The sequence below is a fragment of the Amblyomma americanum genome, chromosome 10, assembly GCF_052857255.1.
Source record: "Amblyomma americanum isolate KBUSLIRL-KWMA chromosome 10, ASM5285725v1, whole genome shotgun sequence".
Taxonomy (NCBI): Eukaryota; Metazoa; Arthropoda; class Arachnida; order Ixodida; family Ixodidae; genus Amblyomma; species Amblyomma americanum.
Genome location: NC_135506.1, coordinates 87094755 through 87109062, shown reverse-complemented (window position 1 = coordinate 87109062; position 14308 = coordinate 87094755). Strand labels below are relative to the sequence as shown.

The 14308-nt window shown below is 46.3% G+C and overlaps 1 protein-coding gene across 1 annotated transcript; it reads left to right on the top strand.

The window, feature by feature from the left end:
• The first annotated feature begins 8 nt into the window (after nt 1-8).
• Nucleotides 9-3883, top strand: LOC144106748 (uncharacterized). The gene is made up of 5 exons (XM_077639591.1): nt 9-308; nt 702-765; nt 1188-1438; nt 1522-1645; nt 3746-3883. Exons 1-4 carry the CDS (start codon nt 99-101, stop codon nt 1642-1644), a joined length of 648 nt encoding a protein of 215 aa, XP_077495717.1. The 5' UTR covers nt 9-98; the 3' UTR covers nt 1645; nt 3746-3883.
• The last annotated feature ends 10425 nt before the right edge of the window (nt 3884-14308 follow it).

Here is a 14308-nt window from a genome sequence, read left to right as displayed (position 1 = left end):
TACTCTGTGTAATCCAGCAGGGCAACCTATACATTTGGCATATTAGGCTGCAAGCTTTTTGTCCTAGATTTTGTCAAGAAATAGTCGGGCCTCTCGGAATGCTTATAACTCTCCCGCCTCACTTCCACTTTAGGTATGAGAGCCATATCTTTTATTCATGCAGAACTACAGGCGGGGGGCTGCCGAACCCAGAGGCAGTGCTGAGCCCAAGTGATGCCCGCATTTTGGCAATCGTTGGCAAAGACTGCTCCGTGGGGTGCAGGTCCCCGGCCGTATTCGGCATGGCACCAGCAGCCTCAGTTTCACCGGTGAGTAACTATGAAAGAGTTTTTCCAACTTGCAAAAAGATATGTAAGCACCTTTCCACAGCAAGCGGTGGCTGCTATCAGGCAGGAGCTGAAATCGCAAGGCAACTCTGTAAGCGCATTACAGAATGACGCCAGCATACGTGTTGGCCGTGCGTAAAATGACATAGCGTTTGTTCCCATATCACCAAGGTAAATTCGTAATATCCTTCTGAAAATATGCCACAGCGAAAGATGTCTCAAAAAGAATGAAGCTGTGATCGTAAATATATAAAATATTTTTTATTCAAAATTAAATATAGCATGACACAGCGTCGAAAGCATAACCAGAAATCAATGCTTGTGTTGCCGCTGAAGCATGACTGAACTGTGAGTATTCATCTTATGCACTCGCAGGCACCCAGCCCAGCGCCACAGGCGTCACAAGTCATGGACGAGCATGACTATTGCTCAGTACAAGGTTTGTCATGTACTTCAGTAGACAACAGCTTTCTAAGCATGGTGCAGGTTACAGTTAGTTGCAAGCATGGTGAGACATAGCTTTTAAGCATTGTTACAGGAAATGTGATCATAACTATCACACTGTCAGTTGGCTAATATATATGCTGATTTACATTGAACAAACTTGTATTTTTCAGTAAAACATTTCTGTTTTTGCAGTCATAACATTAGTTTTATGCATTTATGGCCAAATTGTGTTGTACACATGGTGCCAAATTTCAATGTATGGTACCTGAAATGAAAAAAGGTGTACGACCCAAAAAATGCTCCTGCAATAAAGTGAGGCATAACACAATGCAACAGAAATGTGATGCATGTTCCAAGGCAGAGGTGTCTTGTGGTTTCACTACAGGAAAACACACTGAAATTACACATATGCAGAGAACGAGGGCCAGCCAGGTACGCGAGCTGCACCGCCACCAATACAAGCTGCACCGCACCAGCAAGGTGGCTCAATCAGGCGGCCGCATGCACTTCCACCTCGCCAGCAAGACCACCCAGGCAGTGTGCAGCAAAGGCACAACGCGATCGCCGCCCTCATAGAACAACAAGGGCGCCTGGCCACGATACAAGACCAGCAGCTCCGGCAGATAACGACAGACCTGGCACACATCAGGACCCACCTGGCAGGGGTAAAGTATTATTGACTATGTTTGTTCAGTGTTTCCCCCAGGACGGTGATAAAGAACGCTTGTTGTCTTTGCAAAAAAAAAAGATTGAAAGCCTGCAGGTCCGCCAGGTCAACGCCGTCGAGCAGCTGGTGCAGGCCCTGCGTGACATTAACAGCACACTGCAGGGCCGCAACCAGGTGCCCTGTGAGAATGGTGGCGATCCATAAGGTGAGTTCAGAGGAACAGAAAAGAGCATGACCTTGGCAGTCAGAGCAGTGTAGTGAGAAAAGCCATGATAGGTCGTGCAGGCTACTGTACGGAGAGGTATTTTTCGCTCCTCAGTTCTAGGATGCAGGTTAAATACCTGTCACAGCGGTCGAATTTCGATGGAGGCAAAACGCCGAAGAAACCCATGAGCTATGCAATGTCAGTGCATGATCAGGAGCCCTAGGCAGTCAAAATTAATACAGGGACCTCTGCTACTGTGCCTTTTTCTCTCTTCCTGCTTTCATTTCCTCCTCCATCCCTTCGCCGACAGCACTGTTGAGGTGACCTCCCGGAAGTGGAATAGTTACTGTGTCTTTCCTTTCTATAAAAACGAAATTTCATAGCTTAAGGTGTTAAACACATAATAGCTGGCATATGTGACAGGAGACAGTCCTCGAAGGATAACAATGAATGGTCTGAAGCGATAAAAGAAAAGGAGGGAGCAGTGGCACATTAAGATGCTATATCATGCATGCTGATAAAGCCAGTCAGGTGGAAACTCAATCTACAGTACAATGTGTACCAGAGGTGTTGGCAATGTATAAATGTGCCCTTAGGTTATAACCACGAACTTAATGGTGACACTACTGTGCCATACACAGGTAGCACATGTCATCAACAGAAGCAAAAAAATTTCACATTAACATACAAGTAAAATGTAGGCAACGCCTCAATACAGCAAGTGAGGTTTGTCTAAGTGCAGCCAAGACACTCCAATCACTCAAAAATTGCAATTAGAGTGTTTGGAAGCAACGCAAAGGTGGCAAATGCAGCATGGAATATAAGGGCCACTATGCTTTTCACGGCATTGTGTTCATCGTGTGTTCATCAAAAACACGTATGCCCTTGACATCATTTCCTTCAATGAACAAGTAATTGTGTATACATGTCTTTCTGAGCTCATACTGAACCTGTAATGCCATTCGACTGTGCAGCACAGGATGGCAACTCTTTAGAACTTGTTACATCTCTGATATAACGTGTCTTGCCCGTGACAGTGAACCGGAAACGGAACGAGATGTAAGGTTGTTCATTAAGGATGTGTAAAAAACTACGATTCTCATGCGAAGCACATCAGTCAGAGTTCAATGTTATACTAAGTTCATAACTAGATAAAAGCACAGCGAACATTTCCTCTCCTGTCTTGCGCAAACACTTCTCTACTAGATGAAATTGCACTCTCAGGGAGATACCGTTGCCACCTTGCATCTTGCGTACTGTGCGAACCTTGTGACCTGCAGCGATGCTGCAGCCCAGAGAGGTAACATAATGCTCAAGTGGTTGCCAATGAATGGTAGCCAAAACACAACACACACGACACAGGCTTCATACTGGAGGCACTGAGGACAGGGAAAAAGTTAAGTTCTTTTGCAGGTGGATGGTGAACGCACAGACTGCTCTCTTGGCATGCTGCATACATACTGACAGTACACGGCACAGCATACAAACAAGTCCTGAAGATAGCATTAACATACAGCCCACATTTCACAGAGTGTAGGATAGGCGTGATACAAGGTCACACACATGGCCACAGTTTGCTTCAATGGTGGGCGACGCCCACCTCTTTTAACACTACAATTATGGCAGGTGCAAGGGCGACGACGACCACTGCCACAATGTCGACTATGACAGGACTTCGCCAAATGCTGCACATTCCACTGTAAAGAGCACTGTGCACAGTAGCAGTTTTTCACAACACTGCACCACCACACATAACTTCACGCATGAAGCACTCAGCTTGAAGCAGCACACTGTACACTGCGTTTGTACAGCACCACTGAAGCTGAATTCCTTGCGGGGGCACATCCTCTTGATGAAGACAATGCAATGAGAAGTGAGCAGAGGCTTCGTGCCTCAGGGAAGAAATACTGCGAAGGCAGCGTTCTGTGCTCACAGACACAACGCAGTATGATGAAACACAGCACATGCTGCGGCACGAGTATATTAAATAAATAGCTGGAACTCAGTTTTCACTTTAAACAAAAGCTTAAAAATAAACAGTGCAACATACTTGTTGCCGTATGAAACAAAGTATGCAATAATGCCAATCCTTGCTTGCAGGGTGGCTGGTGCTGGCGAGGTGGCTGGTGCAGGCGAGGCGGCTGGTGCTGCCGAGGCAGCTGCTGGCTGCACATAAACGTGTCTACAGGCGAGGCTGGCACAAAAATGTCTGCAGCAGCTGGTCACGCTTATATCTACCTGCCTGGTATAGAGCAGGAAAGGCACCGTTGTCATCACAGAGGTCTGTGTCATCATCAGGGTCACCGTTGTCAGGGGGGGCAAGTTGAGGCAGCCGTGAATATATGCACACATTGTGCAACACTGCACAAGCTGCTACAATCTTCGCTGCAGTCTCCGGTTCGTAGTGCAGTGCGCGGTACCGTTGTAGACACCTGAACCGGCTCTTCAGGACACCAATCGTGCGCTCGACAACAGACCTCAGCGATGAATGTGCACTGTTGAACCTGGCAGCAGGACTGCCAGGAGCGTGACATCCTGGAATGGGTGTGACCAACCATGGCTGCAGCGGGTAGGCGCCATCACCTGCAGGCCAATGAAGACTGACATTTTTCAAAATGCGCAACATCTGCAATTTGGGTGCATGAATTTTTCAGTCCATTATTTATTTCATCATTTATTACTTTTCTCCCCTCATTACAGAGGCCTCTATTTGAGATACAATAATTATTGCTGTCATTGTTATCAGCCATGATACAGGCAATATGGCAGCCTGTAAGTTTGCTGTATACAAATAGCAACATGCACCGGTAGACATATCAGCTTTGAAGGAGAGCCTCAGCTATATGTGACCTCACATTTTCTGAGGTACAGCATAAAGAAGTATCCCTTATTTTTCCGCCCTCTCGGTTTACAAGTAAAAGCAAATCTGCATGTTGTGATATTTATGTTGTTACATAGTTGTGATACTACTGTATATTGCATTCCTCACCCGTGAAGGAACGTGAACAAATATCTTATTTTTTGACTCACTCTGTGTGCAGGAATAAGCAGGTCTGCATCCTGTGGTATTAATGTTATTATGTACATATGTTGTTATAAATACCTTGAAGGAAAGCCTCAACTCTTCCTGCCCTCCGATTTCCTTACCGATAGCAGTTTCACTAATGCAACACCTTCGTTGACACTACTGCTGACATGTAGAAACCCTGGATTTGCATTAATTTGAAAGCAACTTGCCTCAACAGTGTGTTCACTGTAGATATGCTTAACCAGCTACATGCAACTGTTGTCTGAGATCTACTGACTGGATTTACATTTGTTCAGTCCAACTATTTCGCCCTTGTGCCAGAATTCACATACCTAGTAGATATTCCCCGCATTGCAGAAAATTGTGGTTGCACAGTGCATGATGCACCGGTGATGTCCGCCACACGAAGGAATCATGCACAGACCCTGGGAATGTAGCGTCAAGTGCCCTGATGCGAAGATGGGCATCACACACCTGTAAAGAAGCATGAACAAATATTTATTTTTTTACCCGCCCAATTTACAAGTGCGAACCAGTCTTCGTATTGTAACATTTATGATGTGGCGTAGGTGTATATTTTGTGTTGCAATTTAACAACTTCAGCCGCCGTCTGTGTTGTTGTTAGCAGTTTTTTTTTACCTTATGCCATAGTTTTTGCTAGCACAGACATGCGCCAAAACACTGACTTTCCTCCACTGCATTATCAACTGCACACTGGTACAGTATGTTGCACTACAGCAGACAGCATACTGAAACCATAAAACCAAAGTGATTGATTGTGATATTTGACACAGATGAGAAAAAAGAGGCCCCAACACTAACTGGACTGAGCACTCAGAATCTAATCTCACAGTGAAGTGGGAACACCCGCATCACCCAAGACAAAGTGTCATAAAACAATAAAGATAACATAGCACATGACATGAACTGTGCAAACAAGGTCATACTGTGTAATCCTTGTCCAAGAGCACCTTGTTTGTGCAACTCCCACTACTCCAGCAATGAACACTGTCCTGTCAGTAATGTGCAGTTGCAGGGCTTACAGGAACAAATACATGGGCATGCAATGGGCTATGTGTGCAAGTGCCAGTCTACTACCTCTTTTTCTTTCTACCTTTGAGTGTCATGTTGCCAGAATATAAGAACTCAGACGCTGCAAAATACAGAAAATCACAAAGGCTGCACTCCAGGCACTTTGGAGGCTCCGTGCGTTGTGTGTTTCTTTTTCCGAAGGCACGATTGTGCCATTTTTTTCTGCTTTCCTTTACAGGCACAAATGTTAACCCGCTTTCTCCAGCAGACCGTTCTCCCTTTAGTCTAATAAAACATGCAGGTAAGCACGCCGCAAACGAGTGCCGACGACGGCATGTTTCTGGTTACAGGAGACCAAAGGTCATGCACCGAAGAGCGCCGCTACAAAGCTTATTGTTGTCGTTCTTACCACCATGACGTTCAAGGCATAGTATCCCTTGCGGCAGAAGTACGCAGGTCTGTTGACCTCGTCAGATGGTGCGGCTATGCAGACAAGTGTCCCATCGATGGCGCCAACACATCCCGGGAATCTACTGTCCAGCAGCTCGAAGCCTTCGCGTGCGGTCGCCAGTTCAGCCGGAGAGCATGGGAAGGAGATCCACTCGTGTCCCAGGCAGTTCACAATCGCGTCGGTGACTGCATGGATGCAGCGACTCACACTCGGCTGACTAAATGCTAGGTGTTCGTCGCTTGCAATCATGCCCTGAAAACTGCCTGTGGCGTAAAACCGGAGCGCACACAGCACCTGCTGCTCCACGGTGAGCACAGTTGCCGTGTTGACGCGCTGCCTCTCAAGATCTTCCCACAACTCGTCACACAGCCACCTCACCAAGTCTTTTGTCAGGCGAAAATGCTGCCTGAACAAGTCATCGGGCATCTCGAAAGCGTCTCGACGCTCACGATAATGCCTGTCCGAAAGCACTCCTAGCCAGTCCAATACGACGGGTAATGCCGGAAACAAAGCCATCGTCCGAACTTCTTTCTAGCGAACTTCTAGCTAGTCCGAACGTCCTCGTTGTTGCCTCAAATACGATGGCCCATGCCGTCGCACGTTGCCTCCGCGTCTTCGTCGTCGTGGAAGAGACGGTGCATTGATGATGCCGTAGTAACGTCCGCAAAGTGTTTGAGGCAGAAAAGTACGTAGAGACCTCCTGAGACGATTAAAAAAATTAACCTTCTTTGTGTCGGTCCTTCTAACAAATAGTTACTATATAAGTGCCCTTAAAAAGCTGTTTCAAAGTTTTCTACATTCAAAACAAGGTTTACCTTGCCATAATTCATCACTTCAAATAAATTGGTACCAAACTGCGGAGTCAGACGTATAACTCAGCCTTGTATCCGCCATTTTCTTCTTGCCGTAATTCAACCACCTCGCGGCCATACCAAATTACGACGGCGAAATGGGGCATTTTTCAGCAATGGCAGCATTTCCTTTGCGTCACTAAACGTCATTTTGACATCACTAAATTATGCTTGCGTATCACGTGAATCACGTGACATTCCTCCAGCCAATCACATTCTAGGAAGCAACCCTCACAGTACGAACTTTTTTTTCTCAAAATTGCTAAAACAAGCCAAGTGTTTTCTTCCATGCCAGCTGTAGCTTCGTTTTTCCTCCACAGACATTTAAATTTACCAACCCGGCACAAAATATAACTGTGCTAAAAATCAGTCTTCAAGTACACGTCATTTTGACGTCACGGCAGAAAGCTATTTCGAAGCCTGATAGTTTCGCGCCACAAATTTAAAACTCGTGACTTGCACGTGATCGCCCAATAAGCCAATCAGAGAGACAATATGGCGGCGAACGGCGGCCATGCGTGTCGAGAATAGGGCCCCTGGTGCTCGCGCGTTGACGGCAACGCGGGCGTCCACCGCGCGTCGCGGTTTTCGCTCGCGGAAAACGCGCCACGCGGTTCCGCCTTTCACACTGCGCGCGTTTTCTCGCTGTGGTTGTCTTGGAATGTGGAGAGAGGAGGCGCTGAGGGAGGACCCGAACGAGCAGAAAGAGAAGGGGATAGTCACGTGACACTAGAGAAGACTGGAAAGCGCGTCCTTTTCCCGCGTCGTCGTCTTGATCGTCTGCTAGCTCCCCTCCCGTCGCCCTGGCAAAGCAGCCGCCGAGTGCCCGGCCGGCCGGCCGGACGCGCGCAGCCTCCGCCTCCGCCGACGGGGTCACTGAACTGGGACCGACGTCACGGTTCACGGTCGGCGCCCATTGGCTGTTCTCGTCAGCGGCACGGGAAAAATAGGTACCGAACCCATCGCTCTGCGGGACGGCACAGCAGGCTGTCCGCGGGAGAAAAACCGACTTGTGCGGGAAGCGGCACGCGGAAAACGTCCTGCGTTGCGCGTGACGCAGCTCCGGCTCTAATTGGCCCTCTGTCGTTACCCTCTCCCGGCGTCGGCGCGGCGTCGACGTTTTTTTTTTTTTCTGTTCCGCCAGAACCGGACGATTTGGCAAAAACGTCCACTCCGGCGGCAAAAAAACAAAAACGCTCCGCTGCCGTCGACGCCGACGAATCGCCCAGAAAAACGCTCCATGCGTGCCACGCTTCACGCGGCAATAGTGCGATCGCGGCATGCGAGATCTGTTCTCCTGTTTTCTGTGGGTATGGGCGTGTGCAGTGTCGACTCCCTTTCCCTCCGCATCATCTGGCAGTGGCGAAGGCGCCGCGGCAGCAGACCGTCCCACTCTGCCAGCGCGAGGAACAAGACCCCTCTGGGCTAGAGCGACGCCGAGAAGCTAAAACTCAATGCTGTCGCACATTGGTCGCATCACTTGGTGTGATACCCTGTCAATTTCTGAGCAAGCGAGCATAAATCACGTCTTCGTGAGCTGAGCTTTAGATGCCCAGTAGGGAACCGAATTGGTAGTAATTAATGCGGAGCGCTCTTCTGCGGTAATCTCGATAATACATGCGTGAATTTGATATGCCAAATCATTAATGAAATATTAATAAAACATCATATTTTCCTTAAATTTTTTCGTATTCCACTAGGCGTGTACGAATGCCGCTGTTTCGAAGCTGGATCGAATACGAACAGGCTACCTTTGCCACGCAGTAGAATACGCGTAGCGTAGTTAAATGCCGCATCGAATACGAATCGAGCAGCAAAAGGACCGAATCGAGTGCGAATCAAATATGTATGCGATTATCCTCTGCATGTAGGGAATTTTAGTGCAAAACGAGTATTCATGGGATGTACGTCTATAGGACATAGGGGACACGCAACACGAAGTCTGTATATAAACTCCGTGACCTTCATGTAATACGCTCTTGAAAATTAAATTTTCCTACTGAAGGCTTGCCAGACCCCAGTAAATGAGATGGACGAGAGTTTGAGCCACGGCCTCCGAAAACAGGCATACATGATGGGTTTGCTAAGCCCTGTCGCGGCGCGCAACCTCGAAGGCTGCACATATGCGACTTTGAATTCCTCCACACACATGGTGCTGAACCACATGGTGCTAAAAGGCGATGCTGAATCTCTCTTTTCCGCACAGACCAATCGCGGCAGAACACTGTGCGGTGTTGGTAAGGGCATTCCTCGTTAAACAGCAGCACAGATAAACTACAGTGGACCGTATTTCAACTTGTTGCCAATTATTCTAAAACTTAAAAAAGAAATCGACTCGGTTTTGAATAATTTTGAACACTCAGGACTTTATTCGTTTACGGAATCGAATACGAGAATATTGGATTCAATACTAAAAAATATCGAATATTCGAATCCATTTTACTTGAATTAGTTGTTCTTCGCTGCAACGGTTTTGCCTCTCAAACAGGCTGAGACAGCGGCCCTTGAGAGGAGGAAAAGGCTATCAGCTACTACATTTTTTTTTTGCCCGTCGAGTTTACAGCCTACGCGCACGGGCTGGGACTTCTATTTTGAAGTCTGTATATTGACCCGACATTGTATTTGTGTCGCAGAGGCTATTCAAGCAACGCGACGACCTTGCAGTGCCAAGAACGGAGAAAAGAGCACTTCGAGCTTTTACGAAACCGCCTTACTGGCCATGCACAACTACAGCTGGTATAAAAAATCGCAGTTTCGAAACGATAAGGATTCCAGGAAACACAGCGCATAACGCATAATTCTAACAACCCGTATGTACCAGAGTTTGGTTACCCCAACATGGCACCTGTTGACATTACACTTGATGGCTTAGTAAACATGATAAATAACATTAAAGTATCCTCTTCCTCTGGTGTTGATGAAATTAATTCATAAATACCAAAGATACCATTTCTGTCTGTAGCATCATATTTCTTCATATCTTTAAGCAGTCAATATTTAGGGGTGGGCTCCCTAACGATTACAAAATAGGAAAGGTCGTACCTGTTTTAAAAAGTAGCAACAAAAACTGGCACGAAAGCTACCGGCCCATCTCATTTACCTGCATCTGTTGCAAGATGCTTGAACACATTTTCGCATCACACATCTGCAATCACTGGAATCTAATCTTTTTTTTTTCTCTAAGCAGCATGGTTTCAGTAAAGGCTTTTCCTGTGAGACGCACTTATTTGAGTTTACTACCGACCTACACTTCAAAATGAACAGTAACTTAAAATAACCTTACACCTTTCTAGACTTTGCCAAAGCCTTTGATCGGGTAGCACATTGCCGACTAATATCTAAACTTTCTGCGCTCAAATTAGATTCTTTAACTTTGTCATGGGTCCGTAAATTTCTGTCTAATCGCCAGCAGTTCACCGTTGTCAATAATTATTCCTCTCCTCTCTCCGACGTTACATCGGGCGTGCCGCAAGGTAGCGTCCTCGGTCCATTACTCCTCTTAATTTACATTAATGACCTGACAGTAAATATCTCATCTGGGTACGCATATTTGCTACCGACTGCATTATTTATCTACCAATAAAAAGCACCAATGACCACCTTGCACTTCAAAGTGACCTCGATTGCATTAACGACTGGTGTAAAACGTGACTAATGACTGTAAACATTTCGAAGTTTAAGATAATTTTTTTTAGCCGAAAATCAGTCACTTCGCAATTTCTATACCACAATAATAACGATACATTGGCTCGGACTACGAAGTGTAAGTATCTAGGCCTCCATCTATCGCCAAATCTTTCTTGGGCTGAAACATAACCACCACTTTCGCTAATGCTTGCCGGTCGCTGGTTTTGCTTCGCCGTAACGGGCAATGCACTACCCTCTCACGTGCGTAAACAAGCCTGCATTACTTTTCTCAGACCGCAGCTAGAGTACGCTTCATCCATCTGGTTGCCTCATCAGAAATATCTAATAGAGAATTTGGAAGCTGTCCAGAATAGGGCTTGTCGTTTCATTTCGCAAATGTACAGTTATCAGTCCAGTGTATCCCAACTAAAGATTGAACTTGCGCTTCACCCGTTGCGAATTCGTCACGATATTGCCCTTTTATCTATCTTTCACAAATACGTCCATGCCACTGATTCACCGCCAGCACATCTACAATGTCCCTCCCACTTATCACATAGATTATATAATAACTACAGCTATGCCCCCATTTATGGCAATACACATGATATCAACCCCTCATCACTCCCGCGTGCCATCCGTCTCTGGAACGATCTTCCGGACTGCATCGCCCTGCAGGGTATTCATGACATCTTTCGCGAACATCTACTCAATCCCTTCTTGATAAGGCTTAGCACGCCATTTACCTACTCACGATTCATGTAACTTCGTTTTCAGCCGCTTGAGGCTATTGCTTCTTTGGTTTTGTTGATGCGCAGCTTTCCTCAAGTATGCCTGATATGCTTCTCTTTGCTTTTGTATAACTCTTAGTGCCTTTCCCCTATTTTTGTTACATGACGCATAGTTGTTTTTTTTACTTTTATCACATTTTGTTAATTGCGATTTGTTATCTGAACTCACTCGTTCTTTTGTGTTTTGCTGTACTTTTACAATGTTCTTTGATTTCATACCTATTTTACACACACTTATGTATTTTACTCCGCTTACACAATGCCTCTCTGGAGGCCTCTAAGATATCTGTAAATAAATAAATAAATTAACCCTAAACAGAACCTTGGGTGGTGGACTGGACTGGGAAATTATGGCTGCAACTATACACATTATTGGCTGCAACTAATCAGTTTTTCCTATATTTGTCTGCTCACAGTAAAGCTGTGAGAACGTCGCACCGCTCTGTCGCAGCTCTGAGAACATGCTTTTCTACCACCATCCGCTGCAAATCTAGAGCAGTGCATGCGAAATGCACTTACGCCGCCTTCCATTGACGATGAAATACATGAAGAGTGCTCGGATTTGCTTGAGTTCACATGGTAATGGCTCACAGTCGCATCGCGATGGCTCCTGGCTTTCTTGTGCACCGTACGGAAAATATGCGGGGAGGGGACTGTCCCCTTTCAGGTGCCACTTCCTGCATTGTCACGCAGATTCAAGAGAATCGGCAGACGGCTTGACTGAGAGAAGGTCCTCTGAAGAGAAAATACGCTTTTTTCATGACTGATATCCGACTACAGTTCGTTTAAGCTGGGGAAGAGCTTCCACTACGATAACAAAAATTGGTTTTTGAGCAAAGGAAATGAGACAGCAACTGTCTCGCATATATCGGCGGACACCCGAACCACGGCATAATAATAATAATAATTGGTTATCCGAACCACGCCATAAGGGAACGGATAATGGAGGGAGTGAAATAGGAAATGAAGAAAGAGGTGCCGTAGTGGAGGGCTCCGGAATAATTCCGACCACCTGGGGATCTTCAAAGTGCACTGACGTTGCACAGCACACGGGCGCCTTTGCATTTCGCCTCCATCGAAACGCGGCCGCCGCGACAGAGTTACAACAGATATTTCTTTTTATGAAAAGGAGAATGACACTTTAGATTGCTTCAATTGTGAGAATGGCTTGAGTTGTCGAACGACGTTTGTGGTAAACTCGGAAACAAGGCTAAAATAATGGGCTGTCTTGAATCACTTTTTGACAGACCCGTCTTGGTAGGCAGTGAAATAGGCCACCTTATGGAGTTTATGCGATGTATAAAGCAGGAGTTGCAAAAAATCACAAATAGTGATTTACTCTTTCGTGACCGCACCCTTTCATCTCTTTCCAGGTTGCCCTGATGTTCACGACCTTTGTGGAGACTTCGTCGTGCATCAAGAACACTACTTGCGGCCGCTGGGTGGCGCTGTGTCGCGGAAACGAACGTGGAACAATGGAAGCTAATTGGACGTTCAGAGCACAAAAAAACAGTAAAACTTAATTGTGGAGGCTCACTTTCTCGGTTTAAAAAGAGTATAATTCATGTTTCGAAACTAAATGGTATGTTCAACAAGGCAGAAAACGAGAACATGTAGTGAAAATGCAGGAATCCCAGTCGCAGTCAACTGGAATCCAAGGTAGCACATAACAGCGGGCGAATGTTAGAGAAATCTGTTGGCAAAGCATGGCCCTATGTAGGCCCAGTGTTCTCAATGAAAATCTGATACTGGCTGAACCACTCATTAACGCATCCAATGATGACCCTGGTTGTCTGTCGCATTTCCAGTATGCCAGTATTTTCCAGTGTGCCGTCATCAATTCATGGCTATCATGGGCCAGGCTAGCTGCAGAATTCTCCCACTATTTGCTATTGATGACTGTGCCGTCTTTGAAGCATGTCTATAATAGGCCGGTTTAACCAGAGGTCATTTAATGTTTGCCAGAGCTTGCTATGCCATTCTATAAAGCTGTCTAATTGGCCTAGCATTGCCGTCACTCATCCTGCGTAAAAAGTATGCTGCAAACACTGCCCAGCCTTGTGCCATCTGCTAAAACAGCATGGCAACGTTCAATATTAAAACAGAGAGAGACAGTTTATAATTTTTCGAATTCGCAAACACTGACTTACTCCTCCGTGTCGCCCTCATCCCAGCGATAGCTGGTCGTGACCGGCACAGTAGCATGCCCCTTTCGGTGACTCCTGCCCCTTCTGTCCCGCTCCTGTCTGCGAGGCGGACACAAACGACTTGCTCTGTACCTGCCCCTCTTTGCATGCTATCCGGCAGCAACACCTTTTCCGGTACAGACCGCCATGGGCCGTCCACCAGATGTATGAAAATGGATTTTTGGGCCGCAGCACCGGATGTTACTGCATTTTCTTCGACCTTCTTTACCTATATTTGTAAATACCTTATGCCAGCAGGCACACTGTCGCAATAAAGAAACTGACTTGAGCTCTCTGTAAGAGTTGTGAGGCCCGTATAAACCTGTCTAATCGAAGTTTAAGTATAATTGGCAGGTATACGTTGCCAAAGTAGATGTTTCACGTTGATCCTTAAGACCAAGAGACATGTTCTTGTAGCACATTACAGCACTCGAGCAGTACTAGAGTAGTAGCGCTCTGCTATTACTATACTAATACTACTGCAATTCTATCAAAATACCAGTGTTACACGGACCTTTAAGTGGCATTTGAGTCAAATTGGGGCATTTGAGTCGACACTTCGAATGGTATTCGGACCAAACGGAGTTCTAAGGTGCTTCACAACAACTTCCAAACGCAATCGGAAGCATTCCAAACGCATTCGCTCGCTGTATAGCAATGGTACTGCTGCCGTCGAGTTCTGTTTTTGTCCGTTCGC

Bases quoted from the DNA above. Each gene is read 5' to 3' on its own strand.
- LOC144106748 (XM_077639591.1), top strand. From the start codon at position 99: ATGCTTATAACTCTCCCGCCTCACTTCCACTTTAGGTATGAGAGCCAT. The intron at 309-701 runs GTGAGTAACTAT...ATGCACTCGCAG, and splicing joins CAGCAGCCTCAGTTTCACCG to GCACCCAGCCCAGCGCCACA. The intron at 766-1,187 runs GTTTGTCATGTA...ACACATATGCAG, and splicing joins TGACTATTGCTCAGTACAAG to AGAACGAGGGCCAGCCAGGT.